Source organism: Chanodichthys erythropterus, chromosome 12 (assembly GCF_024489055.1).
Source record: "Chanodichthys erythropterus isolate Z2021 chromosome 12, ASM2448905v1, whole genome shotgun sequence".
Classification (NCBI taxonomy): Eukaryota; Metazoa; Chordata; class Actinopteri; order Cypriniformes; family Xenocyprididae; genus Chanodichthys; species Chanodichthys erythropterus.
In genome coordinates, this window is record NC_090232.1 from 53,758,930 (window position 1) to 53,786,913 (window position 27,984).

The following is a 27,984-nucleotide window of genomic DNA, read 5'->3' on the forward strand; positions in this document are numbered from 1 at the left end:
TAAATTCAGCTGAGACATGATTACAGAGGGTTTTTTCACACCCTACCTGACTGAAAGGCCTCATTAATATGCAAGTCATTTCAGGTCATTACTATTTGATTCGTCTTCTCAGGTGTAAATGGTCCATTATTCATGATGATTCACGCCTCCACGCATACTGTGTTTCTTGACAAAAAGTGACTTACAAAAACTAAATCAATATATTGTTTTATATGAGGAGTAGCCAGCATAATTTTTACATAATTCTGAAGCAAAAACTCTAGTCTACAACCTCCAATACCCAAAAGTCTTATGAACACAGATTTAATATACTTTTTTTGGCCTCATTTCAGTGACTTAAGTTTTTTGTTTTTTCAGTAACCACGCATAAATGTTATTCCTTCAAAAACACAAACATGTACATACATGTTCCTTACATATTATTGTAGCCTAGTTTGTGCTGAATACAGTGTAATGACACTTGTGTCATTAATGTGTTTATGAACAAATGAAAAAAGCACAAATGTCAGGGCATGTCAAAACTTCTCCAGGCCCCAAATCAGCCTCAGACTCCAGAGGGTTAATCTATCTTCCCATGTTTTTCTTCTTCAATTGAATTTGTAATTGTTTTTGACACAGTCTGTTTATGTAAATTTAATCACTGTAGTGCTTAGAATATAGACATTTAGATTTATTTTCTGAAGTTATAGCCAGGACTCAAAATGTTTTTTTTTTTTTTTTTTTTTTTTTTTGTTTGTTTTTTCACATATGATTAGGTTAATTTTACTAAGAACATAAAGTTCATAAAACCTAATTAAAATGAGTACAGGTAACTTGTAGCAACCCATAAATAAGTTACATGTACCAATAAAAGTAGGTTTATCTAACTGAGTATTACTAGTACTATTAGTTAACTCAACTTGATTTTGTTGTGTTTGTATTAAGTAATGTTACAGTGTTTATTATACTTAAAAAAGGCTGCAAGTTGACTCAACTTAAAACATCCAATGCAGCCACTTGCCTCACTTTTTATAAGTTAGGTCTAGGTATTACTTTTTTTACAGTCTGGTTAGTAATAAGTGAAGCTGGTAATGCTGTTTGTGGAGTTGTTAATCAGATCTTCAGAGATTTAATGTCTTTTATCTTCAGTTCATCTAAGGCTGTGGCTGAAGTCGTAGATCTTGTGTTTCTCTTTCCTTCATTGATTCTGCTTGTTATCATCAATGTTGGCAATGAAAATGGATGGAAAAAATAGGACGTTTCAACAATGACATCAGTAACTAAAATCCTAGTGGTCAGAAAAACAATAAAAATTAGACACATTTTTAAAAAAATAAAATAAAATAAACAAGAGCACACTTTCACATATGAAAACTGCAATAGATATTTCTAGTATTATTTTTAGTTTACTATTTAGGTTTTTTTATTATTATTTATTTGATTTGCTCAGTGTGTTTTGTACTGCTTAGCATATTGTGCTTCATTTTTACCATGGCTCCTATTTGCTGAATCATATTTTTATGGTGCTCTTTTTTTCTTTTGCAATGTTACTCTCATCAGTGCAGAAATAGGGTGATCACAGGTTAACTGCAGTGATTTGTTCATCACAAGACATGAAGCAGAGGAACTAGTACAGACAAAAAACAATAAAATAAAATAATAATAATAGAAACACCCTCACATTTATTAGAAAAGGGAAAAATAAATCCTTCACCATTGCTGTTTATGCAATACAGTTTTTGAATAGCAAAAATCACTTGTTTTTCCAGAAATGAATAATAAAATGTGTAACTTAACTCCTGAATCCTCAGAAAGTGTAAAAGATTGTACAGACACATTCCAGGTAAAATATAATCCTTAAAATTGCATAACTCCCAAAATTACTAACAAAAACCAAATCTCTACTCTATACACACACAAAGAAATTATATTATTTGAAACAAACCAACAATTATCTATCAATTTATCACAAACTTCTCATAGTATAATTTAACCCTTCACCATTCTCTACGGTTAGTCTCTAACTAGTGGCTATATCCAACAACAGAGTTGGTCATGGTACACATAATATCCATAACGGCAAAATAGCCGACTGTTTGTATGAAGAAAAAGTAAAACATTTTTATCAGAAATCACTTAGGCTGAATTCAACAGTTGCAGAAAAAAGTTTCCATGCACTTTTAGTTTTATGATTATCATTTGATTTTACTTTATCATCACTGATTTTTAATTTCACTGCTTCTCACCATTAACGTCTCTGACATAAGATTTATTCACGCACACACATCTACATATATAAAAATAACGTGAATGAGTGGTTTAGAGATGTCAATTAGTTGTCATCAAATTAATTATATGATATGCTAAATAATCAAATTATTCACATTTCAGTAAATGTATCAATAGTTAATAGTACATTTACATTTAAAATAGACGTTAAACTAGGGCTGTCAATTTAAAACATTAATTTAGAGGTGACCTAGTGCTGAAGATGGGTGGATGAAGTGGTCAGATAGACTCATTTAAGAGAGAGAGCAGGAGCATTGGACCGGGAGCCCCACTCTATAGGCTTGCGATACTCTTTTCCCAACTGCACTGGGTGCTCTGGATGAGTGTAGGAAGGACCATCATAGAGCTTCCAGACGCCTCTGAGCACCTTACAGGAGCGGACCTCATTTATAGCGTGTTGGTCCAAAGAAGGGCAGTCCTCTCTGATCACACATTCGGTACCCTGAAATTCTTCTTGATCATAGAGCCAAATCTCACGCTAGAAGGAGAGAAAAAAAGAGGTAACACTTTACAATAAGGTTTTGTTTCTTAACATTAATGAATGTATTAAAATAGCCCAGCTAACAGAATTTTGTTATAAGAACATTCTCTAAATATTCAGTGTTGGTTCTGGAAACATTAAAAACATCCAGTTTTTTTTTTGACGTTATAGGAACGTTTTTATAAGGTATAATGTTCCTCAAACGTTCTTTCAACTTAATTTTGATCTAAAATTCAACATTGTATTAAACATGATTGAAAGAATGTTTCAGGAACATCATATTAACCTTTAAATAACATTCTACTAACATTAAGGAAACTGAACATCTTCATGTTCTTGGAATGTTACAAATCAACGTTCCTACAATGTTGAATTTTAGATCAAAATTAAGTTGAAAGAACATTTGAGGAACATTATACCTTATAAAAATGTTCCTGTAATGTCAAGAAAACTGGACGTTTTTAATGTTCCCAGAACCAACACTGAATATTTAGAGAACGTTCTTATAGCAAAATTCTGTTAGCTGGGAACTAACCATGAGCAATACATTTGTTACTGTGTTTGTTAATCTTTGTTAATGTTAGTTAGTAAAAATGCAGCAGTTCATAGTTTGTTCATATTGGATCATGTTTTGTTTTTTAGAGTGACTTGTGCTTTTTTTTTTTATGTGACAAACCATACACACCCAGTTAAGGTGCCATTGTTCAAAGCACTTCACAAGGACCTCCATGGCATTTTCTTCTTTTTCTTTTTCTGCAGTTTTGTAGTACACCCTAACAAGAACTTCAACAAACTTCTCTGACAGCAGACTGGATACCTGAAAAAAAAAAAAAAAAATCAAACATAATATGCTGATCAAAATCTAGAAAATGTATTCCTTTGAAACTGCTTTGACTTACCCATATTGAATGGATATTATGATAATGTTTTGTGAGTGAATCAATATATAATATAGAAATAAAGTAGCAATCATTGTTCACAGAATTTGATTTGTAGCTTTATATGTATTTATTATGTATGTATTTATTTATTTATTTATTTATTTTCTAAATCACACGAGTGGTCTAGAAGAAGTTGAAGTTGAATAGTGCTCACATCGTACATTGAGTAAAAATGCTTTCTCCTTTTGGCATGAAATGAATTGTAAAATAAAACTGATATACATACACATCTGACTATGAGCACCTTTAAAGGTCTTTTGAATATTGATCTAAAGGTAACATTTTTTATTGATCTATTTTTATGTCTTTTTTGTGTGTAAAATTGTAGTGACTGTTAGTCTTATGTAAAACTTGATGTGATGTGCGACCAGGACTTTCTGGGAAAATAATCAGAATATCTCATTTATTTTCTCAACTGGGACTTGTATATTGGATCCATCTTCCCACGTTCCCAGCCAGTTTGTCACCATGGTCACTAATTATTTTGAGTTTTATTCAATAAAACATCAACATCTAAACCTCTATTAATTCTCAGTAAGATCTTCTGTAGACGTGTGACAGAAATAAAGTCAGTCTGGTTAGTAATAAGTGAAGCTGGTAATGCTGTTTGTGGAGTTGTTGAATCAGATCTTCAGTGATTTCATGTCTTTTATCTTCAGTTCATCTAAGGCTGTGGCTGAAGAAAGTTGTAGTTTGTGTTCTTATTCCTCTTTCTTTCAGTGTTTGTTCACAGCAGGTGTTTGAATGATTGAAAGAATGTTTCAGGAACATCATACTAACCTTTAAATAACATTCTACTAACATTAAGGAAACTGAACATTTTCATGTTCTTGGAATGTTACAAATCAACATTCCTACAATGTTGAATTTTAGATCAAAATTAAGTTGAAAGAACGTTTGAGGAACATTATACCTTATAAAAACGTTCCTCTAATGTCAAGAAAACTGGACGTTTTTAATGTTCCCAGAACCAACACTGAATATTTAGAGAACGTTCTTATAACACAATTTTGTTAGCTGGGTTGCGAATGTTCGTTTGAACAATGGAATTGTTGAACTAAGTAATGATGGAACTTGCAATGTTAGTTGGCTAACGATGCTTTTGGGAAATACACCCCTGGTTGGGTCCTCAACGTAAACCTCAGGTCATTCATGTGACTGCCTGAAGTAGCCCTTGCCTGGTCTCCACCAGGACGAGAACTAGATTGGCCCTGTCCCAAACAGCGCACTTCATGTGGACTTTCGGTCTCGTGGATTTAAATTGTGCGTGCTCGCCGAGTCTACGAGTCCATAGGCCGTCCCATTCAGCATTTTAACGCTCTGAAGTGTGCTCAGCAGCGCCCCCTTTGTACCCTTGAAGCGGTCTTCCGCGAAGCCCACATAGATGCAGGCTCCGCACACTTTAACTACCCAGGAATCCTTGCGAAATGCCAATCAGACAACGGATGGGAGGAGATTTCGCTCAAGAGCAATTGATGACATGGCTGAGAAGAAAATATTTAAGTGTAGGTATCATTACGGTTTTTATGACCCAGGTGTACATTTTACCAGTTGTTACCTACAGTTTATACAAACGACCAGTGGTTGATATCTCAAACATAATAATAGCGTGTTGAATAATATGATCGCATTATGATTCATTAAATAAATAGAACCGGATGTCAGGGCTTTACAGAGTCATATGTAAACCTAGTATTTATATTTAAAAAACAACCAGACCGTTATTTCCGGTGTGACGATCGAGTCTGTCCCAAAAATACCTCTCAATGCGCCCTCGTGGACTCATGCCAAGGGCCCTATAGGTCTGCACTACGTGACGTCACCAAAGTGTTTACTCTGAGGAAGTCCACAAGTCCGGAATGTGCCATTTGGGACAGGGCCATTGACGCAGAGGCACGGGAACCCCACCTCTCCTGAGGTATTGGAGCCGTGAACTCTGAGATGGCCATGTTTCCGCAGTGTGATCATGACTCATCCTCGAGCTCCAACTCAACTGTGACCATCTGTCAGCACCAGGTAATGACCACATCCCGAAACACATGGGTGGAATGTCATAAAAAGATGCAACATCACACCCGTGTAAAGATCTTTTGGGGAAAAATACTCTCTTTTAGTGCTGAGGCAGACAGGGGAAATGGCCACAGCAATACTGACAGGGATTTAGTGCAGCCTGCAATGTGTTCTCACTTTTAATGAAGACGTAACTTCAGCTAAATGAACAACAACTCATTGAAGGCGCCCTCACTCACTAGCTGTAAAAACAGCTGTTTTTTTAAAAAAAAGGTCTGGAGATTGCAACCACCACTGTAGTGCTGTAACACCAACATGAACAAAGAGGTTTATTCCTGAAGAACTGGTTTGTAAGATACTCTTTAAAGGATTAGTTCACTTTCAAATAAAATTTGAAGGGAGGAATAAGGGTCTTATCTAGTGAAACGATCTGTAATTTTCGAAAAAAGTGTAAATGTATATGCTTTATATAAACAAATGATCACCTTCCAAGTGGTTCCGCCAAAACCGCACTTTCGTATTCTTCAAAAAGCTTACGCTGTATGTCCTACACCTTCCCTATTCTACTTACGGAAAAAATGTAACTGGCACTGCATTCATTCCGTAAGTAGAATAGGGAAGGCGTAGGACATACAGCGTAAGCTTTTTGAAGAATACATAGAAATGCAGTTTTGGCGGAACCACTTGGAAGGTGATCATTTGTTTATATAAAGCATATACATTTACATTTTTTCGAAAATTACAGATGGTTTCACTAGATAAGACCCTTATTCCTTGTCTGATATTGTTTAAAGCCCTTTGAAGCTGCACTGAAACTGTCATTTTGACCTTTTGGACCATGTGATATTTCAGTTTTTCTTTTTTAATAAATCTGCAAAAATGTCAACAATTCTGTTTTTTTCTGTCAATATGGGGTCTGGATGATTTTAGGGGTCTGAATACTTTCCGTACCCACTGTATATTATATATATATATATATATATATATTTTTTTTTTTGTTTGTTTGTTTGTTTGTTTTTTTTTGCAGTTTTTGCAGTTTTTGACTGAAAATTGGAATGTAGTTAGAATTCTAAAGTGCAGTTAGATCATTTTCTACTGTGAAATTACTTTGAAAGTAATGCAATTATTGACCTGGAATATACTGTAATTTCACACTAAAATGTTTTACAGTGTATTTGTAATGTTATGAATTTCTAAAAATTCAGAAATGCTAAATTATTTGAACCAAAATGTGGTACCTCAAACTTATTAATCTTGCGGGCTTTGAAGGGGTTCCTCTTTCTGTAGAAATAGACGTTGTCAATTGGGTTTTCATCCTTGATGTTATAATCCAGTTGAATCACCAGCACTGTTAGACCTTGCTGTAAAAAAAGACCAAATTCTGACAGTAACAAACCATTTTCCATTAAAACAGTAATATACTGTAGAAAACAATACATTCTGGGTGATATTTGTCATTTTCAAGAAAATCGCCTGCAGGAATATACTGAGAGTTAACATCGCTCAAAGTCGACACTCAGAGGGGTAACACTTTATTTTAAGGGTCCAGAATAATGCATTAGTTAAAGGCTCTCTAAGTGATCCTGGGTGGAGTAACTTGTTGACGTTCGAAGTGTTGTCAAACAAAACAGAGGCTAGCTAGACCCTCCCTCCTCCTCCTCCTGCTCCTCCCCTCCGTGCTTCCTGAAACAGTCATGAACGCGCATTTAAAATGTAAGTAGCTTGCATATTGACGCTGCTTGTTGGTTATTGGCTGGAGCATGTTTATTATGTTTTGTGGTCCAGGCTGCACCAGTTTGTTTTTGTGTCCGTTTTTGGAGCTTGTGGCGACTACAGAGACTGCGTTTTTTTACAGTGTGTTCAGGGGACAGGCAGCTAGCGCATAGTGAGGAGATGTTTGCTGTATGTGACAAAAAATGTTTTGGCCTAAAAACGCGTGACATCACTTAGAGCACCTTTAAGCGTTAATTAATGATGAACTTGTTCACAATTAAGCATTAGTTAAGAATGAACACACTAGTAATTAATGATTAACTTAACATATAGTAGGGCATATTAGCCATTATTTACAAATTATTAAACATTTGAAAGATACACATTTATGCTATAAATAAACAAAAGTAACCTAGTAATTAATGATTAACTGAATATACAGTAAATGATTTTTAATAATGATTGTTATTTTTGTGTAGTGATGTAATTATATTTCTGTGCCATTCTATTAAGTTAACCACACCATAAACTAGTAATTATGCTTAATTACTGATGGTTTTCAGTTATAAATTGCTAAAATAGTATAATAAAGACAATTTGACCCCCAAAGTAAAAGGTATATGCACATTAATTATGGAACTTATTGAGTGATATTCAAGTTTATTGACCAGATTATGCCAATAATTATGGCTAAACTGCCACTAATACAGTACTAATAAAGTTCATTTGATCCCTTTATAGGTTCTTATTTACACCATTGGTTTTAGTTATTCTGCAGCGTTCATTTTATATTCTCTTTGTACGTTTGGATAAATGGTGAAAGATACATCAGGGACGTATTGGCAACATTTAAACATAAGCATATTACGCTTTTACAGCAGAAATACTTAAAACATTTACGAATATTTTATATCATAAAGATAACTGTATAATTTCCCTTTTACCATTTTATAGATAAATGTTTTATCCCTAAACCCAAAAATAACCATTTTATAGAGAATATAAAATGATCGTAATGGACATTAATATTTAGGAAAATGACAATTTTAGTAACACTATATTGCATTAAAAGGATATTTTGAGCCACTTAATCCACTTAAACCTCTAAACCTACCTATAACCATTTCTTAAAAATATGTAGTTATAAAGAAAAACATAATAGACAGAAAAGTGTAACTTAATCAAAATAATTTCCGAATGACGATGTGTTGCAGTTGCAGTCCTCTCTGGTGATATATAATAGTTTTATATCAGGTACAGAGCAGAATTTAAGTTATTAATCTTGAAAATGGTATTCCGCTTCACTTCACTTCACTTCACTTCACGGCATGTCACAATCTGTGACGAAGCAGGTGAGAGCCAATGAGCATTGACATCACTTCTGTAAAACGTGTTGTGTAAAGTTTTTTGAGGCGGCAATTTTTTAATTCATAACGATCGCTGAATTTGTTTACGGTCACTGTTGAGGATGGAGATGAAGATCGGCGGATGAAGAATTCAATATGGATCTGTTCCTCGCAGTCGTATGGATTATAAAGATGTGGATTAAAGCAAATTGTCTTTATTATACTATTTTAGCAATTTATAACTGAAAACCATCATTAATTAAGCATCATTACTAGTATATTGTTCGGTTAACTTAATAGAATGCCACAGAAATATAATTACGTCACTACACAAAAATAATATTAAGTTGTAGATAATGACTAAAAAACATTTACTGTACATTCAGTTAATCATTAATTACTAGGTTACTTTTGTTTATTTATAGCATAAATGTGTATCTTTCAAATGTTTAATAATTTGTAAATAATGGCTAATATGCCCTACTATATGTTCAGTTAATCATTAATTACTATTGTGTCCATGCTTAACTAATGCTTAATTGTGAACAAGTTCATCATTAATTAATGCTTAACTAATGCATTATTCTGGACTCTTAAAATAAAGTGTTACCAGACAGAGAAACAAGACCAGAAAAAAGAGACGAGCAGAAACACAAGAACTACAACTGACTTCAGCCACACTGAGTGTCAAACCAGTTCACAAACCAATTTAACATTATTAGTTTCATACATGTAGAGAAGCTCTTGTTGAGAATTAACAGATATGGATGTTGATGTTTTATTGAAAATAAAAATGTATTGAAGTGTGTAGTCACCATGATGGTGACCAGTGTCTGCTTTAGTTGAGCTCTTGACTCTTTTACATTAGCTTTCTCTGGCTGCTGAAACTGAGTGTTTATAAAACAAACATGTTTGATATGACAGGGAAAAGCCAACATAAAGTTGATCCCACAATGTTTCAGTAATCAGGAAAAATATTGAAGCCAAATAAAAAAAATTAAAAAAAATTAAAAAGTCAAAGGTCAAGAGCTCAACTAAAGCAAGCACTGATCTCCTCAATGGTAACATCAAACCAAACATTTTCAATTAAACATCAACATCTAAACTTCTGTTAGTTCTCAGTAAGATCTTCTGTAGAAATAAAGTTAATCTGGTCAGTAATAAGTGTAATAATGTGTAATGGCTGGAAGACAGTTATAGTTCTTGTGTTTCTGCTCATCTCTTTTTTCTGTTCTTGTTCTTTTCAGTGGTTCTGCTTGTTAAAAGCAGGTGTTCATCATTAACGCTCAATCATCACTTAAATATTAACTTAATTATCTCACTGCAACACAGCATCAATGTTACTTTTACTCTGTAGTGTGGACATTAGAGGATGATCCTGTGGGGTTGAAAGGGTTAAAGGTGTAAGATAAAAAGACACCCATAAAATGTATTATAACAGTAACAAACTGTAAGTTAAAAAACAGTGTTGCCAGTATTTTACTGTAAAAAGCCTGGTAAGGTCTAACAGTGTGTGAGAGTTGATTTACAATATTTCAAGAACTTAAATTGTCCAAATAAAAAGATGAGACAGAAGTGAATACAACGTACATTAACTATGGAATTCTCAGGAATGTTAGCTTGTATGGTCCATTCGTCCACTGCTTTAATCCAGTTGTTCTTTAGTGTTTTCTAGAGGATTAAAATCAAACAAATGAGAATAATCTGTTTCAGAATCAGTTGGTAAATTTTAGCCAATATCTGTATAATGTTAAATACATAAAATGACATGCACAACATAAGCATCATGAACATTTTTAAAGAGAGTTTTATATGCTAGAATATCTGTGTAATTGTACAAACTAGCACAAAGTGACTTTGAAAGGGTGAATACATGTGAAGTGGGACACTGTATCTAGACTTTTTTCACATTTGCGCCATCTTTGATTTTTAATGGGAATGAAAGCGAGGCTGTGAGGGATAGACATACATTTCTTCAGTGGTTTGTACTGTTATGTGTTTTTTGATTGTTCTGCTGAGAAATTTAAGTAGACAAAAAAACTCCAGACAACACGAGCTGTGGAAAATTATAAGTGATCTGAGAGCTTTGTGCAGCCTTTTTTTTTTTTTTTACAGCAGATGACATTGAAAACAATCTATCCTTCACAACCTTGACATACCTGTCAAGGTGATGCTCTGTTATTATAAACTCTTGTCTATCACAATGTGATATTATCTTGTCTATACTGGATTACGTATTATGTATTACTAGTAAACTGGAACAGTCATTTTAACGGAGGAGAATACATTTCAAACCCTTAGGTTAGTAGTGTAAGGCAATGTGTTAAATGTCTAAAATTGCCTTTAAAAACCTTGCTCACTAAAATGATAATGGCAAGGAAGAATAACAGTAAAGAAAGAAGCAATAACAGAGCAGGTTGCATTTTATTAATTGAAGTATTAATAAAATGATATGGAGAAATCTTGGAGACTCTTGCTGAGAAAAAAAAAACAAAACAGTAATCCCACATGTGTCTCCTGTGGGGTTTCAGAAGAGTCTCAACAATGTCTCAAACTGTACTCAGATTTGAAAAAACGTCTGCAGTCAAAAGTCAGAGATCTCAATTTAAATGTGATTATTTCTTATTAAATTATCTGAGCTGCTCCACATTAATTTATACTCCTACTGAGATAGCATGGTGAAATTGATACAATGTTGAGTTTTGATCCAAACTACCATTTGGGCTGAGATTGACATTTCAATGTTTAAAGTGTGTTGGATCAGCATTGGCATTTTGATGAAAGCCGACAGCCCTCTTTTCTTGGTTCCAGAGGTGTAAAGTCCAGGGGTCAGAAAGTAAAAGTCCTGCCATATGTTTATTCCACCCACTGAAGCAGTTAAAGTTAATGAGAAGATTAAATAATTAACTGAGTAATGATTGACTATTATTGAAGACACCTGATGATAACAAGCAGAATCACTAAAGGACAAAATCACAATTTTAAGTCACCATCAATAATGTCATAATCAATAATGTAAATCTAACTCAGAGATTGGGCTCTAAATGAGTTCAGTGATTCAGGTCAAATAATGACTATGTGAAAACATAACCAACACCTGATCATCTTTTCTCTTTGCTTGTCTGGCTGTTATAACTCAGTTAAAACAAATCAAACAAAAACGAGTATTAAAAAGTCAAGGGTCACTTCTGAAACTTCTGGTTCAGGACTGAGTTTCCACGTTGCAGCAAGCCCTCTGTCAAGCCCGGGATCTCCTCTTTTGTTTATTTTAGAATTTTGCTTTCCATTTGCTTTCCATGTGCTTGACAGACTGCCTGTGTTTGACTCTGAATTAATAATAAACTGTTTCTGTACCGGCCATTCGCTTCTGGGTCCCCTGCTTTCCATAACAGGGTCAAGAGCTCAACTAAAGCAAACCCTGATCTCCATGATGGTGACTTAAATTGTGATTTTCTCCTTTGGTGATTCTGCTTGTTATCATCAGGTATCTTCAATAATGCTCAATCATCACTCAATTAATCACTTCATTATCTCATTAACTCTGACACTGCTTCAGTGGGTGGAATAAAGATATGGCAGGACTTTTACTTTCTGACCCCTGGACTTTACACATCTGTATAGAAACCCAGTGTAAGCAATGCTCAATTTAAATAACACAAAATGATTTTAGTGAATTGCTTTGGTAAGCAAAGTTTTCAAGCAAATAATTATTGTATTAAATTGATGCCACTGATTTGTTTGTAATCAATTAATTAAACTGCATATCTTCTTATACCTGCAAGGCCTTTATGTCCATGAACTTAGTTCTTGGAATCCTGGCCTCTCCCACACACTTTGGCAAGCATCTCTTGACAACATCCTTAAGTTCCATTTGGGCACCTTCCAGCCTGGGATCAGTGGAATACAAGATCTCCTCAAAGATGTGATCTGATGAAATAAGACAATTTGTTTTCGGTTGAATTTACATCATCTCTTTCTCTGTTTTCTACTACTCCCTAATCCTACTCATGTTTTCAACTGACCTGTGAGTTTGATGAACTCTGCCATCTTTTCATTGATGGATTTTGATTTCTCACGCTTGCCTTGAAGTGGTGGAGACAGGCTTGTGATCCTTGAGATCTTACGCTTGGCATCATCTTGTAAAAGGGATTCTGTCATCTCTGAGATGCTTAGACGCTCAAATCTCAAGGAGAGCTCATGTTCTACAAAAGCATCTTTAACTCTGATGTAAAAAAAAAAAAATGTATGCAGAGGTAAATACCTTAAGCAATTTAAAAAAAAAGGAAAAAAGAGTAAAACACAAAACATACTTCTCTTCAATGATATTAACAATCTTGTGTTGGTAGGCCTGGTGATACAGAGTGTATCGAGTGTGAAACATATCATAAATATTATCTGCCACCTGTGATAGAAACAAAGAGTAAGAAATAATCACTCAATACTAAATGACACAATGACTGACTCTTGACAAAACAAATGGCATTATGTAGAGCATTATTATTGTGTTGTGTCATTAATTGACATAATTATCAGAAAAGCAAGGTAACACTTTATTTTAAGGGTCCAGAATAATGCATTAGTTAACTAATGATTAACTTGTTCACAGTTCATGGAAGGCTGGAGCAGACTCGCTCCAGGTTGCTTAAATTAGGTCAGCCAGAACCGGGAACACTTCCTATAACACCAGATGTTCTCGTTACATCAGAAGAAGAATGGCATCTACGCTAATATTAGTCTTTCTGTTTATCCCGAGGCTTATCGTAGTCAGCTGAATCCGGGCCATATCCAGGTGAGATCGAGGACCGGCACCTTGACACGACCACAACGCAGCCCTGAAGTATCAGCAGAGATCGAGTCAACTAGATCATCCATTGTGAAGACATCATCAACACAACAGCCAGTGCCACAGTTCCTCAACAAACCGTCCATACCGGCGTGATGAATACGATCCTCAACTGGATGGAACTAAAATAAATACTTTGAATGTTGCGATCCTATCAGACTTATGATAGCAACCTGAATCGTAACAAAGCACTGTTCGCCAGAGGAGAACTGGCCCCCCGACTAAGCCTGGTTTCTCCCAAGTTTTTTTTCTCCATTTTAACACCTATTTGCCACCTGATGTCACCTGTTGGAGTTTGGGTTCCTTGCCACTATCGCCTTTGGCTTGCTTAGTTGGGGACTTGACATTTGACTTGACATTTGATATTCAATAGTGCTTCTGATCTGCCTGCATTGACACTATTCTTTAAGAGCTGCTGTGCAGCCAAAATAATGTACCAGTTAATCAATGTAAAGCTGCTTTAACACAATCTGCATTGTAAAAAGAGCTATATAAATAAAGGTGACTTGACTTGACTCATGGAGAACTAGAGTGGGCTCGTGGAGAATTGGAACAGTCTCGTGGAGAACTGAAGCAGGCTTGTGGAGAACTAGAGGCAGGTTCAGTCCAAAAGTCTATGAGCCAGTGGTCCATTTCATTCTGTGGCTCTGGCGCGACAGCGGCCATTGTCCGTGGCTGCTTCAGCTTCGCGGTGGCCATTTTCTTGGGCAGTTTGGGCTTTGCGGTGAGGTAATTTATTAAACAAAGAAACAGAACAGCTAGCACTTAAACTCAGGTACAAAACAACAAGAACGGACAAGGAGTGCAAGGAAGTGAGTCCAATATAAAGGGAGTGCAAACGACAAAGACCAAGTGCAGGGAATCCGGGGAGAGCGGGAGAGATGATGAGGAAGTGAGTTCAGGTATGGAAATGGAGAGGATCATGGGAAATGGAGCCCAGGGGAGACATAAACTGTAAAACACTGCTTCAGTGGATGGAATAAAGATATGGCAGGACTTTTACTTTCTGACCCCTGGACTTTACACATCTGTATCTAAGCATGTGGCTAGTCAGTTGTATGTTTGGAGAACGTTCTTATAACAAAAATCTGTTATCTGGGTGTGCACTCATACTATGAGCTCACCATGTGACACCATTGTGAAAGTGTTGAGAAACAGGAAGTAGAATGTCCCGCTGTTGACCGATATTTGAACTGCCTCCTCTAAACCTGCTCAACATTTTGAATTCACAATGAGCTCAAATATTACTAACACTGAGAGTATCACTGTATGACAATGATGTTATGTCACTGTGATCATCACATAATCTCACTTGTTGACTGGAAAGTCCTCGTTATGTTGGTAAACACTGTAGATGTGATGCTCAGTGTTATTTAAAGTAATCAGTTATCATGACCATTAATAAATAAAATATCTCTCAGGCACCTTGTCTCTGAAGCAGATGTGACTTCTCCCATCCACCCATTTCCCCTCGCACACCTGTGCAGATTTCATCAGACACTGATAGTCAAAGTTGTTTGGGATACCAAGGTAATGACAGTCTCTGTAAGGGGGAATATAAAGATACATTCAGTACTGTATCAGACCTGGCAATCTTGGAAATTTTTGTACCACAGAACGGGACTTTATTTATTTATTTATTTATTTATAACCTACCCATCACAGAAAACTGTGCACACTTTTACTTTCTCACAAAAACTAAATCTGTATGATTTGCCTTTTGAAAAATGGGGATATGGGGTAATGTCCTCATAATCATCCTCTCCTTATAATACCTGTCATACCCATGTCATTATACACATTTGTGTCCTGATATGTCAGAAAAACGCACGTGCACGTGCACGCGCACACACACACACACACACACACACACACACACACACCTATCTTCGTCTAATTTTGACTGCTAAAGTTTTTTCAAAAATTCACACCTACTCAAAAGCATTTTTTAAATTCATGATTAATATTGCATTGCATAATGTGTGCTTATACAAACTGACAACCACAAGTCAATCACATTCAATTATTTAATATGAACTGAAATAATTTTTTGTTTGCACTTTCAAGAAGGCTATATTTACATACTACAACTAACCTGACAGTCGTTTATACGTTTTGTAATGAAAACTAGTATAAAATTAAGAAACCCTTAGAAAACAGTAAAAACACTGAGTTTACATGTGATTCATTTTAAATATTTAATTTATTATTCCATTATCCTAAATCCCACAGAAAAAAGGTTTCTATTTGTAACGTGCTGCCCTTGCATTTGATCACTGCACATTAGAAATATTCGCTGAATAAACATTAGCCAATACAAACATATTGATAGAAAACAGTCGACAATGAATAGACAGGACCCATAAGAACAAAATGTATTGAGTAGTCAAGAATATCAAGTAGAAGTTAGTCCGACATAACGAGGGGGTTACATACACATTTACACAACTTTGTGTTGATTTCAGAGGTGAAGATCAGACCTCCAAAACCAAGACCTTTCAAGACCAGAGGTGTGATCGAGACCAGACCTTCCAAGACCAAAACAAGATCATTCAATCAAGATAATTCATTAATCGTGTGACTATTGAACATTAATGATGAACACCTGCTGTTAACAAGCAGAATCACTAAAAGAGAAAATCAAAAGTCACTATTATAGAGATCAGTATTTGCTTTAGTTGAGCTCTTGACCCTTGACTTTTTAATATTAGATTTTGATTAGGCTGCTGTAATTGTAATTATAACAGCCAGACACAGAAAGAGAAAAGATGATCAGGTGGTGTTGGTTATGTTTTCACATAATCATTATTTGATCTGAATCACTGAACTCATTTGGAGCCCAATATATAATAAAACACTATTATAAAGCAGTGATATTTAAATGTTTATTCATATCTAATATATGTATTTATTTTATTGTCATCTCACACATGTATCTACTTTTTTAATTTTTATAACAGGACCTTTTTTCTTAAATGGTTTTGACTACACCTCTGGATTGAACCCACTGCCAATCACTGCAATGTAGATTATGGTAAAGAACTTTAAAATTAACAGTAAATTATTGCCAACTTTTTTGCCAGTATTTTACTGTAAATCAACAGGACAACTAATAATTCAATTATATGACACAAATTAAAATCAATTTGAGACAATTTAATTGGGTTATTTAAATATGAATTCATTCCATGATGTTGAAACTATGTGAACAAATTATGTTTTACTTAATTGATTCAGTTACCGTGCAAAATAGTCCCATTTGCGTACATCAATGCCATTCCATTTATTTGCCACAATCTCATACAGGGAAGCTTTGTCCTCAGTCCTGCCCTTTGCTGGCCACTGAAAGGATAAAAAGTACTTTCAATACTAAACTTAAACACTATAATTTGTTGGAAATTGGCTGAAATGGCAGCATACAGGATTTTGTACCTCTGGAGCTGCAGTATCAACCCCCTTAATTAACTCCTGAATAAAGATGAAATCTTCCTGATTAAGCTTGTGATCTTTAATCAGCTCCTTTTTCAGTTCTTCATTCTTCTCTACTATGTCCAGAAACAGCCAAACCGAAGCTACCTCATGCTATGAAATTAAAACATACACAAACAAAATATTGTGTAAAACTAGCGTCACATATTATAACTGTATACAGTCATAAAACATAATAATATAGAATATAATCTTGAAATATAATCTGGAAGTAGCATCTGGACCAATCAATTGTGTGACTATTGAACATTAATAATGAGCATCTGATGTTAATAAGCAGAATAACCAAAAGAGAAAATCACAATTTAAGTCACCATCATGGAGATCGGTGTTTGCTTTAGTTGAGCTCTTGACTCTTGACTTTTTAATATTAGATTTTGTTTGGCTGCTGTAACTGAGTTTAACAGCCAGACAATAAATAGAAAAGATGATCAGGTGGTGTTGCTTATGTTTTTTACATAATCATTATTCACATAATCATTAACCAACACCACCTGTCCATCTTTTAACTTTGTGTGTCTGGATGTTATAACTCAGTTACAGCAGCCAAACAAAATCTAAATATTAAAAATTCAAGGGTCAAGAGCTCAACTAAAACAAAAACTCATCTCTAGTATGGTGACTTTTATATTTTCTTTGGTGATCCTGCTTGTTAATATCAGATCACCTTCCTGACACATTCACTGTGTTCACATGTATTGCCTTGATGAACACCTCATGTCATGTTTGGCTTTGGATCACGATTCAAAGAAAGGCTAGTGTATTGTTAATATATAGTTATGTATTGTAACATTTTGTTAATGGTCAGGTACCTTACAAAAGTGAAATAAAAAAGAGCCCATTCTTTTAAGAGCTATGCTATACTATGCATGCATGCTAAAAAAAAAAAAAAAAAAAAAAAAAAAAAGTACAGGAGAGTGTGCTTACCGTCCATGTTTGACCTGACAAAACAACAAACAAGAGTTATGACGTTAAATCAGTTATCCAGAACTGATTCATTCATGAATTAAAACTGAGGTCACAATCATACACTTCTAAAAAAAATTACAAACACACACACACACACGCACGCACGCACGCACGCACACACACACACACACACGCACACGCACACGCACACGCACACGCACGCACACACACACACACACACACACACAGTTTCTGCATGTTTAGAATTTCAAAAATGATCATTCTGTCTTTTATAAGCTTGTTTTCTGCACTATTATGGTACTGCATAATTAATTTTCAGAAGGGAAACCTACCTGATACATTTTTCCTGCTTTACAGGATATTTAGTAATTTAGCAACAGAAGACACTTATGTAAAATTAGTTTGAGAATAAAATATTAAATAGTTTATGCTTGATTGAACTCCTGAATGACCACAGACACTGGCATCAGTAAAGTGAGATTCTCATGCACTTACCAGACTGGACTTCAGGGATGAACCTGTCCTTAAACAGATAAGAGAATGGGCCATGACCTTAAAGAAAAACATAATAAAACATAATGCATGCTTTACATTTTACCTGAGAACAATTTTATACTTTCTTCATTTTACATTCCTCATATCTTATGTCTTGAGAAAACTATTATTCAGTACATATTTAGCATATATGACACAAGTTTTACTTTTAATGCCAAACAAACCTTTGATATTTCAAATACAACAATCTTTTTACAGGCACATATACTCCTAGTGTGAAGATAAAACTATACATGTGAATAATTTATTTTAGTGTATTTATATTTTTTTGACCTTTTTCAAAAAATTTTCAATAATGATTGTGATTAAAGGGGTGGTTCAATGCAGTTTAACTTTTTTAACTTTAGTTAGTGTGTAATGTTGCTGCTTGAGCATAAACAGTATCTGCAAAGTTACAGCGCTGAAAGTTTAATGTAACTTTTAAAGTTATGGCAGTTTACTGCCTACAAAAACAACTGGTTTGGACTACAACAAGCTTATTCCTGGGTTGGTGACATCATAAACCCTGTAAAACACGCCCCCGGGAACACGCAACAAAGTGGGCGAGGCCATGTGGTGCAGAATAATGAAAGAGGAAGAGTTGTTTACACCGGAAGCAAGCGATGCGACGCGTCAAAAGATAATGAACCCATTATAATCAGTGATATTTTCTACACTGAATGCGGCGCTGAAGAAGCTTCCAGAATCTACACGAGTTCAATGCTGGATTTACACAAAGACTTTTACTGAAAGATGGAACAGTTCCCACTTCAAAAGCAGAAGCTGCTGTTTATTGGCTTCAAACTGTAAGTACGTTTTATTGTTTATACATGTCTTTTAAACCTATATTTTTGTTGCTATTTTTGGTTGCATCAAGGACATATACAAAGAGCAACTCATTTTTGCTTTGCTAGCTAGTTAGCTAAATTCTACAAACACCAACAAACTTCTCTGTTCATAGACAAACAGTTGTTCATGCTATAAATTAAACGATACCTTTACAAAAATGCTACTACTCAGTCATGTATTCGGCTACAGTAAAGCTTTAATCAGGATAAAACTGTATATTGAAAGCTAACAAACAGCAGTGACAGCATCTAAACACTTTGACACAAATACTAAATGCAATACCATTCATAAACATCCTTTAAAAGCCGCGATTACAGAGGTTCTGCTTGACTCTCTTCATCTGGGTGTGATTCAGGCTCAATTTGATACAGCAATATAGACGCTATTATTTACATTTGCACTGAAGTGACGAATGGTAAGGGACGTGGCGTTTCCGGACGCTTCAGTGAATCACAATACACTGGGCCAGCTACTAACCTGCTAACCAATCTGAGCACATTGCGTATTTTGGAGGGAGTGGCTTCTTAGAAGCAGGAAGTTCATATGACATTGGTAACAGAGGTGTAGCATAAAGGTAAAATATATAAAACGAAGCATTAAGACATGCTAAACTGTGCCCCAAGAACACAATTAAGCCTAGGAAAAAAAAAAAAAAAAAAAACACACACCCCACCCCTTTAAATATTGACTTTTTATATATTTTCTTCTCAAATGTGAACTTTTGTGGTTCTCACCTAAATTGTAGCACAGAGCAGCAATTTGGACACACAGGATATCTTTATCAGTAATGAGCTCCTTCTGTTTCTTTTCAAGATCCTGTTGTTTCTCTTTGAGAGCCTTCATTTCTTCAAGATCCTTCTCTTGTTTCTCTTGAAGAACTTTAGCCAGACCTTTTGCTAGATATGCCACACTTGTATACACAGACAAGATATCATTTTATACAAAAGACTGAAATTGTTCAGAATGACAATTAATTATAAATTATTATAAAAAAATATTTCACAAAATGAAGAAAAAAACGCAACACAGATGTACACTGTTAAAAATTGATGTAAAAAACTGCCATTTTGTGACAGTAACATACTGTTTTCCATTAAACCATAATATACCAAAACAATGCATTCTGGGTTGTCTCACTTTTGAGAAAGAAGCATTCTGCGATATACTGTGAATTACAGTTTTTCTGAATTTCACAAATTTGTTGAATAAATAACACATTTTGAGTCAGTTTTAACTGGAAAAAGCTAAACACAGGCAGGCAAAAGTTAAACACAACTACAACACAGTTGTCATCATTTACACACAACAACTCAAAATTGTTCACACTTATTTCTATGATGTGATTAAACCAACTGTACATAATAAGCCAGTTCATGTGTAGAGCTGGGTAGATTTATGGAATGAAATCAGTTACTGATTACAAATTACATGACAAAATTTCCAGAGGTGTAAAGTCCAGGAGTCAGAAAGTAAAAGTCCTGCCATATGTTTATTCCACCCACTGAAGCAGTTAAAGTTAATGAGATAATTAAATGATTAATTGGGTAATGACTGACCATTATTGAAGACACTGATGATAACAAGCATAATCACCAAAGGAGAAAATCACAGTTTTGAAGTGCTTTAGTTGGGCTCTTGACCCTTGACTATTTATAATGTTAGATTTTGTTTGGGCTGCTGTAACTGAGTTATAACAGCCAGACAAGCAAAGAGAAAAGATGATCAGGTGGTGTTGGTTATGTTTTCACATAATCATTATTTGACCTGAATCACTGAACTCATTTAGAGCCCAATCTCTGAGTTAGATTTACATTATTGATTACAGCAGCACTGTGATTCTACAGCACAAGATCAGCTTTATCAATATAATCTGAAGGATTTCTCTAAAGTAAATGATCATCTTGAACTAGCTCTCTTCTTCTTCTTCTCTATTTGAATTCCAGCAGTGTAGACACTGCTAAGTGTATTACTGCCCTCCTCAGGTCATTAAGTCAAACTAAATTGTCATATTCAATATGCTAGTGCAAGTATATAACAATTAGTTCAAACTTTGACCTGAGGAGGGCAGTAACACACTTAGCAGTGTCTACACTGCTGGAATTCAAATAGAGAAGAAGAAGAAGAAGAAGAAGAAGAAGAAGAAGAAGAAGAAGCGAGCTAGTTCAAGATGAGCATTTATGGTTAAAACGTATATAATGTTTAATTTTTTTGTTTTTTTACAAAATGAGTGATGGGGTCCCACTTTATATTAAGTGGCCTTAACTACTATGTACTTACATTTAAATTAATCATTTGATACAATGCACTTATTGTGTACTTACATGTTTTTACATTGTACTTATATTTTAAAAACACCTGCATGTAATTACATCTGTAATTAATTTCTGTAATTACATTTATAATTACACTGTTGACCCATCCCTTACACCTTACTCCTACCCTTAAACCTACCCATACCACCAAAGCTTTCTCTAACCTTACCCGTATCCACCTCAATAGCTGCAAAAGTGTTTTTCAATACAATATGAACCCAGTAAGTACATTGTACTTATTTTTTGATGCAAGTACATAGTAGTTAAGGCCACTTAATATAAAGTGGAACCAGTGATGGTTTCTTCAACCGTTTGGAGGCCGTTGAAGTCCACTATAAGGAGAATAATCCTGGAATGTTTTTATCAAAAACCTTAATTTCTTTTCGACTGAAGAGAGAAGGACATGAACATCTTGGATGGGATGGGGGTGAGTAAATTATCAGGAAATTTTAATTTGAAAGTGATCTAATCCTCTAACATTACTTAACTACATTAACACAAACTAGTAATTAACTGCATTTCAACAGCATTTATTAATCTTTGTTAATGATAATTTACTAATACATTACTAAAATCAAGTGTTGCATTTGTTAAGCTTAGTTAAATGAACTGCTATAGAATGAACTGCTATAATTTTATTAAAGGTGCTCTAAGCGATCCTGGGTGGAGTAACTTTCTGTTGACGTTCGAAGTGTTGTCAAACAAAACAGAGGCTAGCTAGACCCTCCCTCCTCCTCCTCCTGCTCCTCCCCTCCGTGCTTCCTGAAACAGTCATGAACGCGCATTTAAAATGTAAGTAGCTTGCGTATTGACGCTGCTTGTTGGTTATTGGCTGGAGCATGTTTATTATGTTTTGTGGTCCAGGCTGCACCAGTTTGTTTTTGTGTCCGTTTTTGGAGCTTGTGGCGACTACAAAGACTGCGTTTTTTTACAGTGTGTTCAGGGGACAGGCAGCTAGCGCATAGTGAGGAGATGTTTGCTGTATGTGACAAAAAATGTTTTGGCCTAAAAATGCGTGACATCACTTAGAGCACCTTTAACTAACATTAACAAAGATTAACAAATACAGTAACAAATGTATTGCTCATGGTTAGCTTGCTAGTTAGTTAGCTGTTTTTTTTTTTTTTTTTGTCTTTCTTTTTTTTGTGCATGATGTGTTTTAAAAAAAAAAAAAATCCATCAATCACAGCGGTCATAATATAAAATTTAAGTCTGTTAATAACACTGGATGAAATCAGTGAATCAAGAGACTACAGGATGTGTCTTGCAAAAACACAGTTAAAGCAACCAGAAAAGGGGAGAAAAAAAAAAACAATGTGAAAAGGTGAGGAATCAAGAGCTCAACTAAAGCAAACACTAATCTCCATCAATGGTGACATCAAACCAAACATTTTCAATTAAACATCAACATCTAAACGTCTGTTAATTCTCAATAAGATCTTCTGTAGAAATAATGTCAGTGTGGTTCATTTAATAATGCTGGAAATCATTTGTAGTTTCCGCATGTCTCATCTCTCTTTTTTTTCTGTTTTTGCTTCACTTTTCTTCAGTGATTCTGCTTGTTAACAGCAGGTGTTCATCATTAATTCCCAAATTTAAGCTGGCAAATTTAAGTCTGTGGGTTTCTGCAACTAAAATGAGTTAACTCAATTTTTAATTTAGTGCATGGTATTTTTACAGTAACCTGCTGTGGATTACAGTTAAGAACTGTACAATTAACAGTAAATTACTGGCAACAGTGTTAATTTACAGGTCAATATTTTACAATGTGTGTTTCATTTGAAATCCAGACAAAAAGACCAATTTAAAGGGGTATAAATCATTTTGCAAAGCACTGAGTATATTAAATATGAATAATATATAAAAATAAAGCTACAGTAAAATCAAGGCTTACCCGATTGAGTGTTCGAAACGAGTGTGAGTGGCGCCCGGATACACCAGATATGTTCCTCCGAGCTGTTTGATGTATCGGAGTCTCTGAAACTGAGGAGTGTCAATGATCTTCACCAGCAGGAGGTGCAGCTCAATCTGACCATGAATGGGGTCATTGAAGATCTACAGGACAGAAATAGGGCATGTACTATATACTGTCCTCCAAAAGTTTGGAAATGAACAAGGAAAAGTTTTGGACAAAATCATCATTTTGTAATGACTCTGCACTGATAAGGGACAACAATAGAAATAAATTAATTTAGAATGTGGAAAAACAGCTATTTATGAAGCATCTCTAAACTGTTTTCATTGATCTGTGTAATAACCTTAACGAACAGGCAATCAGTAAAACTATAAAGGTGTGTTTCATGCAATAATTTTCAGCAATAAAAAAATGAGACTGGTGAATTAAACTGGTCCAAGTTTAATTCAGTAATCAGGCATTACAGCTGCTAAAGCAGCACAACTGGCTCTGTAAAAACTGCCATCATACTAACGCAGATCCTAGTGTCTTGGGTCAAAGGCAGGGAAACTCTCTGGACAAATGGCCAGTCCATCACAGCAGTGATTAAACATTGTTTTAACAACTTTTGCAAAATGAATTTAAAACACGTTAAAACACCTTCATTAAGTGTTTTATGTGCACTTTAAAAGTTGTTTCAATCACACTAGAGCAATGTTTTTGTTGTGTTGTTTTTATAAATGTTATGTAAAATAATTACTTTGAAATCATGCCAGATTGGAATTTGCAGAGTCAGACTGCAAGAAGAAATGTGTAGAAAAATGACACATATTATGTGTAACACTGTAGTTTACACATTTTGTGTCAATATTTCATAAAAATGTGTTGGAATAATTCAGTTGTTTTACACATATTATGTGTAGTTTTAAAATGAACACAACCTGTGTATTTGTTCACAGCATCAACATTTTTTTTTTTTTTTTGCATTATGTGTTTAAAAAAAATCCATCAATCACAGCGGTCATAATATAAAATTTAAGTCTGTTAATAACACTGGAGGAGATCAGTGAATCAAGAGACTACAGGATGGTTATATCTTTATTAATACATAACTATCAGCAGTTGATGATCATCATCTTTTTTGTGAGAACAAACATGTCTTCCAAAAACACAGTTAAAGAGACTGCAGAATGGTTATATCTTTATATATGTATTTATACAAAGATTTTATATATATATATAGCTGATTTTTTTTTTTTTTTTGTGCAAAATTTCATCTTCAAACAAATTTAAATATGAGTCAAAGTTAACACAACATGCAGTTTTTAAATGAAGGTTTTTATTATGAAGGGAAAACAAAATCCAAACCCACATGGCCCTGTATGAAAATGTGCTTGCCCCCTGCTGTTAAAACATAACCTGAGTTCAGTTTCTCTAGCCACACCCAGGCCTGATTACTGCCACACCTGTTCGTAATCAAGAAATCACTTAAATAGGACCTGCCTGACAAAGTGAAGTAGACCAAAAGATCCTCAAAAGCTACACATCATGTTGAGATCTAAAGAAATTAACGAACAAATGAGAAAGGATGTAATTGAGATCTATCAGTCTGGAAAAGGTTATAAAGCCATTTCTAAAGCTTTGGGACTCCAGCGAACTACAGTGAGAGCCATTATTCACAAATGGTGAAAATGTGGAACAGTGGTGAACCTTCCCAGGAGTGGCCGGCCGACCAAAATTACCCCAAGAGCGCAGTGACGACTTATCCAAGAGGTCACAAAAGACCCCACAACAACATCCAAAGAACTGCAGGCCTCACTTGCCTCAGTTAAGGTCAGTGTTCATGACTCCACCATAAGAAAGAGACTGGGCAAAAATGGCCTGCATGGCAGAATTTCAAGACGAAAACCGCTGCTGAGCAAAAAGAACATAAAGGCTCGTCTCAGTTTTGCCAGAAAACATCTTGATGATCCCCAAGACTTTTGGGAAAATACTCTGTGGACTGACGAGACAAAAGTTGAACTTTTTGGAAGGTGTGTGTCCCATTACGTCTGGTGTAAAAGTAACACAGCATTTCAGAAAGAGAACAGCATTTCAGAAAGAGAACATCATATCAACAGTAAAATATGGTGGTGTTAGTGTGATGGTCTGGGGCTGTTTTGCTGCTTCAGGACCTGGAAGACTTGCTGTGATAAATGGAACCATGAATTCTGCTGTCTACCAAAAAATCCTGAAGGACAATATCCCAGCCATCTGTTCGTGACCTCAAGCTGAAGTGAACTTGGGTTCTGCAGCAGGACAATGATCAAAAACACACCAGCAAGTCCACCTCTGAATGGCTGAAGAAAAACTAAATGAAGACTTTGGAGTGGCCTAGTCAAAGTCCTGACCTCAATCCTATTGAAATGCTGTGACATGACCTTAAAAAGGCGGTTCTTGCTTGAAAACTCTCCAAAGTGGCTGAATTACAACAATTCTGCAAAGATGAGTGGCCAAAATTCCTCCACAGCACTGTAACAGACTCATTGCAAGTTATTGCGAAGTAACAATTGCAGTTGTTGCTGCTAAGGGTGACCCAACCAGTTATTAGGTTTAGGGGACAAGCACTTTTTCACACAGAGCCATGTGTGTTTGGATTTTGTTTTCCCTTCATAATAAAAACCTTCATTAATGTTGTGTTTACTTCTGTTGTGTTATCTTTGATTAATATTTAAATTTGTTTGATGATCTGAAACATTAAAGTGTGACACACATGCAAAAAAATAAAAAATCACAGTAAAATCCCCAGTGTTAAATTAACACCCGAAGTGTACATATGAGTCCATCTTGCCGGGTGTTAAAAAGTAACACTGAAGCAGTGTTAAAGTTAATGAGATAATTGATTGATGATTGAGTGATGATTGACAATTAGTGGAGACACCTGATGTTAATAAGCAGAATCACTGAAGAAACAACAAGAGAAAAAGAGAGAGACACAACAACTACAACTGACTTCCAGCCATTAAACCAGTGGTCTAAAACTCAATTCCTGGAGGGCCACAGCTCTGCACAGTTTTGCTCCAACCCTAATCAAACACACCTGATCCAGTTAATCAAGGTCTTCAGGATTACTAGAAATGTCCAAACAGTTGTGAGTTAGAGCTGGTTGGAGCTAAACTGTGCAGGAATTGAGTTTGAGACCACTGCATTAAACATTATTACACTTATTATTAACCAGTTTGATTTTATTTCTGTCACACATCAACAAAAGTTCTTATTGAGAATCTCTTTCTGCTCCAACTTTGTGTTTGTAGAGCACATTTGTTATGTTCAGAGAAACTCTGATCTGAGCTGTGTTTCCCAAAAGTGCAGTGAGCCAAAGTTGATCAATTTATAGTGACACACACAGACATCAAGAATCAGCATATGACCCTCAACAATGGTGACAATCAAACAAAGTGCTTCATGTTGCAGTGCATGATGGGAGCCACCAATCAAAACTCATCCATGACTCCCATCATGCATTGCTGCATGAATAAAGGAGCTGAATTGTCCTGTAATTTTCATTGATTGTTCATGTTTACTTTTATTTTTCATGATGTTCAGAGTTGATCTGTTTGTCAGTATTTTGTATTTATTTATCTTAAGAAGACCTCAGATGACCAACACCTATGAAGAGACGGCACCAACTTGTGCAAGGACTTCAGAAGATGTAATCATCTGGATCAACATGCCCATTCCCAAATTTCTATATATCCTAATTATTGTTAATATGTAATTCATTTTTCCAGGAGCTCATTGCTTCTACCTTCAGCTTCTACCTTCCAGTTGCATTCTTTAAATTGTAATGTTGACATGCATTCTCTATAAAGCTGCTTTGAAATGATATGTATCGTGAAAAGCGCTATACAAAAAAAAAGTGAATTGAATTGAATTATCATCACCGTTCTTGAGAATCATATGCTGACTTTTGATGTCTGTGTGTGTCTAAACACTAAAGCTTCTGTGCATAATGTATTTTTATTAAAAAATGTTTATACTGCTGTTGGATCTCAAGCTGTAAAATCACATACACATCATGTTTTTCATCTTCAAACCACTTCCCATAATGTTTACGCATTAGGTCTTTTGTGGCTGTTCAAATGCATTCAACTAGTTTTCAACTACATCTGGACGTGGTCAAAAGTGGACAAGCTCAAAACATTTTAGACTCTGTTTACGTCTGTATTCAGCATTGTCCACTTGTGATCCAATCAACCAAAACACATCTTAATACCATGTATAAACAGGGCCTTATTGTCATTTTAAGTTTTACCTTGCCTGTGGAAGTTTTATGCTCTTGTGGCAAATGGACATCACCAGCCTCCTTATGTGTGCCAGTAGCAGTTGCAACAT

At 35.1% G+C, this 27,984-nt stretch overlaps 1 protein-coding gene across 1 annotated transcript; it reads right to left on the reverse strand.

Moving 5' to 3' along the window:
- Nucleotides 1-5,654: 5,654 nt before the first annotated feature.
- LOC137032472 (deoxynucleoside triphosphate triphosphohydrolase SAMHD1-like) lies at nt 5,655-27,984 on the reverse strand. The gene is made up of 15 exons (XM_067404236.1): nt 27,905-27,984; nt 24,983-25,076; nt 23,611-23,771; nt 20,295-20,314; nt 20,139-20,231; nt 18,517-18,573; nt 18,019-18,032; nt 17,023-17,184; nt 16,844-16,944; nt 15,028-15,145; nt 13,070-13,161; nt 12,782-12,981; nt 12,535-12,686; nt 6,939-7,061; nt 5,655-5,693 (listed from the first exon to the last, which is right to left on the reverse strand). Exons 1-15 carry the CDS (start codon nt 27,982-27,984, stop codon nt 5,655-5,657), a joined length of 1,506 nt encoding a protein of 501 aa, XP_067260337.1.